General features: G+C 44.1%; 1 protein-coding gene across 6 annotated transcripts in view; it reads right to left on the minus strand.

Moving 5' to 3' along the window:
- DHDDS (dehydrodolichyl diphosphate synthase subunit) overlaps positions 1–8,268 on the minus strand; it is a 28,078-nt gene extending 19,810 nt beyond the window's left edge. For 3 of the 6 annotated variants that reach the window (XM_059070621.2, XM_059070596.2, XM_059070638.2), the window contains exons 1-4: positions 8,183–8,268; positions 7,369–7,484; positions 5,088–5,204; positions 2,565–2,707 (exon numbers count right to left, since the gene is read on the minus strand). In XM_059070621.2, coding sequence (XP_058926604.1) covers positions 2,565–2,707; positions 5,088–5,204; positions 7,369–7,431 — 323 coding nt within the window. In that variant the 5' untranslated portion in view covers positions 7,432–7,484; positions 8,183–8,268. Of the gene's footprint in view, positions 1–2,564; positions 2,708–5,087; positions 5,205–7,368; positions 7,485–8,084 lie in introns of all 6 variants that reach the window. The other 3 variants (XM_067014257.1, XM_067014258.1, XM_059070604.2) reach the window with 3 other exon arrangements.
- Between the last annotated feature and the right edge of the window lie 200 nt (positions 8,269–8,468).

Consider the following 8,468-nt stretch of genomic DNA (forward strand, 5'->3'; position numbering starts at 1 on the left):
GATGGGTGAATAAACTCCTCAACAGCAGGAGTTGTATTATTGGTTACTTTTGTAACATCTAACATTAATAATATGTTTACTAAGTGCCAGACATTGGTCTAAGTGTTTTACATGCATTCCACCCTTACATCAGCCTTTGAGGCAGACACCATTATCATTCCCCTTTTACAGATGAAGAAACTGAGGCACAGGGAGGTTAAGTAATTTGTTCAAGATCAGACAGCTGGTGAGTAGAAAGCCAGAAATCAAACTTAGGGAGTCTGGTTCCAGAGCCTGTCTTTTTAATCACAACATTACACTGCCTCCATATAGTAACTCCCAAACCCCGCACAGTGAGCACGAACTCACTGTTCCCCAGCCAGCTTCTCGCACTTGGGAATGCTTTGGAGAAACTGAACAACTAATGTTTGGAAAACGGGAGCTTCATAACAAGAAGTACACCATGGGGCAAGGGTATCTAGCACGTCCTGGAGAACCCTGATCCAGAGCTGAAGGCTACACCCATAGCCTATCCATCCTATAACCCTCAACCACATCATTTCTTCAAGAGTGAAGCAAGATCTAATCACCTAGCTTTGAGAACCCACTTGAGTTAGAGTAGACAAATGTATATTCAAATCAAGGCAACATTTGAATAAGAATACCTAGATTCAGGAATTCCACGGTTCCTCCGTGGTTCTACTGCAGGGGACATGGGTTTCATCCCTGGTCGGGGAACTAAGACCCCGCATGCTGTGTGGTGCAGCCAAAAAAAAAAATACCTAGATTCAAGCCCTAGTGCCACCGATTACTATCTGACCTTGCATAGCCACCCCTGTCATACTGTGCAAGTGCTTATTCTCAGACATCAGGCACATGACCTGAGTAAGGAGGTGTAAAAGCCCTGGCGAGAAACCAGGAGATCTGGGTTCCCAGCCTGGCTCTGCCACTAGCTAGCTGTGTGACCAGGGGCAAACCTTTCTCTTCTCTTCACCAGGATTAGTTTCCCAACTGATGAAACTGAACTAGGCCAGTGTTTTCCAAACTTCTTTTACCCAAACATGTCTTTCTTCAAATCAAATCTTAAACAGAAGCCCAATACATAAAATACATAAATGCAAACAAGCACTGTATACCCCATTCCCTCTGGGTCCTTGCATGCCCACTCCTCAGAACTATGGGGTTCTGTGGCACATTGTTGGAAAACCACCACTAAGGTTTCTTCTTGCTCTGTCTAGGACATAATAACCTAAGACCATCTTCTCTACTCGTGACTGATTAGAACAATCTCAGGAGCACCTCTACTGCCATGCATTTTGATCCTTTAAGAAGTGTTAAGACTGCTTCCTGTCTCTACAGCAGACAACAGCTCAGCTCTAGAGTCAGAAAGACCCTGTGTGTTTTTGGCTCTGCCTGTCTGATAGCTGCGTGACCCAGGATACACCCCTAAACTTCTCTGGTTTTTACCTTCCTCCTCTCTACAACTGGGATAATAATATCTTTCTCACAGGATAATGTGAATTTTAAATGAGAGTACATATTAGGCTCAGGGCCTGACACATAGTACAAGCACTTAGAAAAGGTAAGATTAGTGTGAAGTAGAGTAGAGAAGAATTTGAAGAATTTGAACACCTGGAATGTGTCCCCATTACCTCTGTCCCCAGCCCCTTGGGTGTGAATTCTGAGCCACATGGGAAGAAGTAATGTCTGTGGCCCAGAGACTCACTAATATGGACAGAGAGAAGCCTGGCTATGCTCCCCACACCCTGACCCACACAGGGATGGAAATGACAGAGCTGTCCTAGGCCCAGCTCCACTAGAGCTCTAAGCTCTCTGTTCTCTCATCTTCCTGGTCCTGGTGTGGGGAGGAGCTGGGCAGAGAATGGTTGTGATGAAGACTTTGGGGCAGTCCTGGCTGAAGAGGGTTCCACGCTTTGAAACAAATAATCTCCACCAAACTTCCACTTTGCCCCCTTCTGGCTTTGCTCCCTAAGTTAAGCTTAAACTTAGTGATAGCAAGAATAGTACTGACTCATCCCCATAAAGGCCTTTTACGCATCATCCTGTCCCATCCAAGGGTATATGCAAGGAAGTACAGTAACTTTTTAGGGACGACTGCATAGCAGAAAATGGCTTTTTCAAAGTCTCTCTCACTCTACTTCCCTGGTCACAGTTCACTGGTCCTGGGGTAGAAATTTGAACTAAGGTGGACCAATTAAGGGTTTTTATTCATTCTGAACTGCTCTCTTGAAGCAGACAAAGTTAGTCTGTGGAGCAAAGGAAGTAAATGTCCGAGGAGGCTCTACCTAAAGGATTTCAATTCCTGGCTTCGGTTTTGCCTGAGGTTGGCTATCCTTGTCCTTGAATTCTGTGAAATACCTCTATATCCTCATATAAATGTCCCCTTTAAAAAAAAAAAAGAAAGAAAGAAAGAAAGAAAAACTAGCTTGCCATATTTGCCACTGAAGAGGTCTAACAGTAGAAGGGTTTAGAGTTCCTTAACTAGCCTCAGAAAAGACAGTTGAGGGTTAGGTAAGGCTGGAGGTGGTGTAAGAACACAGGCTCCCCCTCTGACAGCATCTTACTTTTCTTCCATCAAGCGGCTGAACTTCTGCCGGGCCAGATCCATTAGCCCATCTACCTCACTCTTGGAGCGTTTGAAGTTCTCAATGCTGAATGCGTAGACCGTCACCTCTAGGACGCCCAGGTTCAAACACCAACGCAGAGTCTGAGAGGGGAGAAGGCAAGGAGCTAGGGTACAAGGAAAGAGCAGGAAGGGAAACAGGAGATGCCTCAGCCCCGACTCAGTGAGGGACAGACTTTTCTCCTCCCCAAACTGGGTAAAGCTAGGATAATAACAATGCTTCTGTCAGAATAATGAACCAAATAAGCAGAAAGCCACCACCTGAGAGACTGAAAAATGTGAACTTAATGAGTACTATTATGCTGATGCTATTGTGGTTTGCTGGAAAGAGCTCTTCACTGAGAGAGTAAAGATCTAGGTTCTCGTCTCTCACTCCATCAAGCACTTGCTATGTGACTGCAGGCATATCATTTAACCTCTCAGGGCCTAAGTCTCCATATCTGTAAAACAGGATCACAATCCATCCCTCACAAGGTGGCTAAAGATACATAAAAACACAAGGTATTATTATTCACAGCATAACATTATTCCAATAGACTGAGAGGCTGATGAGTTATAAGAATAAAAGCAACAATTGCACAGCTGTGTATCACTTAAGTATGCAAAGGGTTTTCACATACATTATTTCATTTGATTCTTCAGGCTACCCCTTGAGAAAGGAATTATTGTTTTCATGCCTACTTTAGAGATGATAAAATTGAGGCTCAGAAAGTTGAAGATGAGTCAAAAGTCCACAGCTCTACCGTATGAATCCATTATATGAGGTTCTAGAACAGCAAAAACTCATCTAGAATGATAGAAATCAGAAGATGAGGGGGAAGGGGAGGAGAAGAGGAGGGAGGAGAGGGTTTCACCGGGAAGGGGCACAAAGGAACTTGCTAGAGAGATGGAAATGCTCTATATCTTGACAGGGGTATGGATTAGACAGATGAATGCAACCGTCAAAACCCCAAATCTGTGCATTTCCCTGTATGAAATTATACCTCAACGAAAAAAGAATTGAAACTCAAATTTAAACTCAGTCCTTTGGTACTGCTCTAACCCAGTGCCACTAAAGGTGGAGAACAAACTGGAGATGAGAATAACAGTGTTGAGATGGGGAGCCTAGAGGTTAAAGGTAAGGGACAGAAGACATTCAAACAGAACTGCAGAAATAAAGCTGAAGAGCTACCTTTCTAATCCCTTATCAGACGTACAAACCCATTCACTGCCACCTCAGGAAAATTACCAGTGCAAACCTGACATTTGAATAGGCTTGGGCCCTGAAGATCTTACCAGGCAGAGAACTTGGTGGGTACAGCTGGGTCGGAACCCACCACTGACCTCAGTTAATATAGGCTAATAACAACAGCTTCAATTTTTTGAGCACGTCCTTTATGCCAGGTCTTGTGCCACATGCTTTTCATTGTGCTATCTTGTTTAATCCTCATGTAATCTCCCCATTTTACAGATGAAGGAACTGAGGCAAAGGGAAGCTACGTAACTTGCAGCAGGTCACAGAGACGGGAAGTGGCAGAGCAGGGGTGCCAATGAGTTCTGATTGACTACAGAGCTTAAGCTCCTAAGCACTAGGCAAAAACTGCCTCTTAGTCACAAAAGAGAAACTGAGATCAACAAACCTGAAGACCTCAGCATTGGAGAGAACCCCACAACCACTCATTCAAGGCAAAAAATATCACTGCTTTGGCTTCAGGATGTGTTCTTGTGCCAGGAAGCTGGGATCCGTGGGCTACAGAGTTTCACAAAGATCGACATATTCCATTGTTATTGTTAAATTTACTGTTTCCCAATTTGCAGTGGGCATTAAAACCATAAAATGCTGATGACGTTTGGCTGGAGTAATGTCCTGGTTTGTCTGGCACTTTTCCTAGTTTAAGCACTTAAAGGCCTGTGTCCTGAGAAACACCACAACCTCAGGATGGGTAGTCACCCTCTACCTTTGCTCTGGAAATGTCACTTCTAAGAATTTATTCTAAACTAGTACCATTTATAATGTCCAATAATATTGAAGCAGCTAAACAAACTATGTCAGATCCTCAGGAAAAATGTTCCACAGCCATTAAAACATATAGGTAGAAAGCTATAGATCAACTTAGAAAAATACTTGCCAAAATGTCAAGAAAAAAATAAGGTTATCAAAGCTATAGATGTAATTTTATAAATGTTAAGTCATGTTGAACATATTACAAGGATTGGGATGAGGCACAGAAAAACATAAATTGTTGATTAAAGTGGTAAGAGGAGACAATTTTGTTCTTATTTCTAATATTTTGCAATGATTCACTGGATGACTTAATTTTCTGTTAATGTTGGTATGAGATCTATGGCTAGCAAGCAAGCAATAAAACAGACAAACTGCTATAAAAAAACACTCTCAAACCACAGCAAACTCAGGGACTGGTTTTCTAGCTATAATTCAATTCTCCACAGACCATTCACCTTGGGTTCTGCCACATGCACCCACCTCAGCCAGTTTGTTGAAGCCCTGTGAGTGGCCCTCTTGCCTCTCCACTTGGCACTTCTTGGCATAGCGACGGTTCCCATCCATTATAAATGCAATATGTTTGGGCATTGGGCCTGCCTGTGAAGTAAGAAGACAAATGAACACATCACATACTCCTCAGAGATAAAGGGAGACAATATCCTAAGCTGACAGGCTTGAGCTATATGATAAAAGCCCGGAGGAAGGGAACTGGGTATTCTGTACTTTTAGCTCAATACATAAGCATTAAGCACTTTTATTCATTTTTATTTATATGTTTATTGAGCCCTTACTACATGCCAAGTACTATGCTGAGCTTTTCACATTTCATCTTAATTTTTTATCATACAAACATATGAAGTAAATAGTGTTATCTTCATTTTATAGGTGAAAAAAACTGAGGCTCAGAGAGGTCAAGTGACTTGCATAAGTCACACAGCCAAGAAGAGACAAAGTGGGGATTCAGACTTAGGTCTATGTGCTTTCAGAGTTCATCTCCTTACCATATGCTCTTAACTACCACCTTGGTTTCATTAGCCTTCAACTGGAAGGCACAGGAAGGATATTGATGGGTATGGCCAAATGTAAAGGGCATCCTCCACATAAAAGAGGCATACACTTCCCAGTTTTATCCGAGTCCTGTCACACAGGAAGGGGGTGTCATATTGTTGGATCTCCTTATTTTACAAGAGAAGCCAATCAAGATTTTTATAAAAATTTAAATGTCAGGAGCCATTTGAAAACAAACAAAAAAGACATTTTGGGGGCAAACAAAACTTCTTACCTGGCCTAGAGCAGACTTTTGTTGTCTATCATACCAAAAATTCACTCCTTGGGCTATTTTTCCTCACTGGAGGGGCTCTTCATAGACCACTTCCCCTGAATCTCCCAACATTTTCTACTTTTGTCCCCCATATATAGCCATAAAAAAAAAAAATTCCAGTAAAGTCATGTAGCTTGTTCTTCCCAACACATGACCTCAGTGGTTCCTTGAGGAGATGCTTTTCTATTTCCTGGACTGCCTGAGATCACCTGGCATTTGTGTGTGAGTGTATGTGTGGGTACAAGGCTTACTTACTCATAAATTCACTGTTACTTGCTACTTGACAGCCTGTGGCTGAAAAATAAAACCAAGCTGACTGGCTCCAATATCAAACCTTTCATATGAGGAGGATATAACATTGCTGTGATTCCTAGAGAAAAAGCTGAGGGAAGATCTAGGGAACCAAGTGGAGTGTAGGAAACAGAGTGATTGTAGTCTTCAAATGGTTGAAAGACAGCCCCAATAATAGTAATTAAAAACTGCTAGACACAGTGCTGAGTGTTTTCTGTGTAGTTTCATTTAATCCTCAAAACCACCATATAAAGTCACATGGTTAATAAAAGATAGAATAGGACTTTCATTCATGTTTGCCTCCAGAGCCCTCTTAACCATTATGCTCTACTGTCACATCAAAGAAAGATTAGTTATTTTATCTAAACCCAGAGGTCAGGGACTTCCCTGGTGGCACAGTGGTTAAGAATCTGCCTGCCATGGGAACACATGTATATGTATAACTGATTCACTTTGATGTAAAGGAGAAACTAACACACTATTGTAAAACAGTTATACTCCAATAAAGATGTTTAAAAAAAAAAAAAAAAGAATCTGCCTGCCAACGCAGGGGACATGGGTTCGAGCCCTGGTCCGGGAAGATCCCACATGCCGCGGAGCGACTAAGCCCGTGTGCCACAACTACTGAGCCTGAGCTCTAGAGCCCGCATGCCACAGCTACTGAAGCCAGCATGCCTAGAGCCCGTGCTCCACAACAAAGAGAAGCCAGCACAGTGAGAAGCCCACGCACTGCAACGAAGAGTAGCCCCTGCTCACCGCAACTAGAGAAAGCCTGCACACAACAACGAAGACCCAACGCAGCCAAAAATAAATTAAAAAAACAAAACAAAACAAAAAAAAGCCCAGAGGACAGTACTAGGAATAACAGATCAAAGTTCTAGGGAAACAAATTTCAGGAAGATCGAACAGTCTATGCTGCCCAATGATATTGGGAGGTCTCAGGCTTCCTGAAAATGTGAGAGTTAGGACAATAATCTGCCAGAAATGTAGACCTGGAAGTTACCTGCAATTCTAAGACTCTTTGATACCATTGCTACATTCTACTACAAATCCATAAACATCATGGGTTACCCAGTTTTAATTACAGGTTTTGATATAAGATTACCCAACGAACCAAAAGGCCAACTGATGCTTTGGGCCACTGCTCACCTTTATGATGTTGGCACAGAACCGCTCCCAAAACGACAGCTCTCCTTCCTTGATCCATGACATAGTTCTTGCCTCAGCAGAAGCAGCACAGAACAATTAGACACCAACCAGGTAACCTTGTATAAACAAGACAGAGAATTAGAAGTCACCACACTTGCAGACAACTATGGCTGACTTGCAGGGATTCACCAAAACGGTAGAAATCAGCCAGCATTAGAATCCAAAAACACTGGCCCTGGACTTCCCTAGTGGTCCAGTGACTAAGACTCTGCGCTCCCAATGCATGGGGATCTCTGGTTAGGGAACTAGATCCCACATGCCACAACTAAGAGTTCGCATGCTGCAACTTTAGATCCCGTGTGCCGCAACTAAGACCCCCCCCCCCCAAAAAAAAGACACTCTCCTAAGCCTCTAGTCTTTCACCACCCAGAATTTATAAGCCAACAGGACCTTTGGGGCAGAGGCCTTTCCTTGGTTCTATGGGCTTGGTGGACCTTGCTCCCATCCCTTTTTCTCAGTCTGCACTGCCTTTTTCTGAACACGTAAGTCGGCTTCCTGTCACACCGTAGTGCCTACATCCTGATCCTTCCCTCTTCTTCCTTCTCCATCTTCCACCAGACTGTTTCCCACTCTCGGGGCTCCGGGTCACTAACCCCTTCAGTTGTTGCACCCGTTACCTCCTACCCCAGAGATTTCCCAATTATTTACTCCCTCACTTGTATCTTCCACTGTCCCCTTTTGTCTCTCCCACAGCTGCTTCCCGCTCAGTCATCTCTCTCCTCTTCTCCTCTAATCCAACCCCTGAATCCAGCACCTTGACAAGCTCCGCCAGCACCTTTCAACCGCTCGAGGGCACCGACACTTCCTCACGACGTGGCGCTGGAAGAACACGTCATCGTTAGGCGCTGGGACACGCTTCTGCCGTCACCTAATGGGTGGGGCCTTGGCCTGCGCCTGCGCGCTCGGAGGAGGAGCGGAGCTGAGTGAGAGTTCCCCGCTGTTCGCACTCCTGGGGCGGGGCGGGTTGGGGTGAAGGGGAGAATCGCGCGGGCTACCCGGCTCCGGGCCACGTGCGAGGGACCCGGCTGGGGAAGGAGCCG

This window comes from Kogia breviceps, chromosome 1 (genome assembly GCF_026419965.1).
Source record: "Kogia breviceps isolate mKogBre1 chromosome 1, mKogBre1 haplotype 1, whole genome shotgun sequence".
Lineage (NCBI taxonomy): Eukaryota > Metazoa > Chordata > Mammalia > Artiodactyla > Physeteridae > Kogia > Kogia breviceps.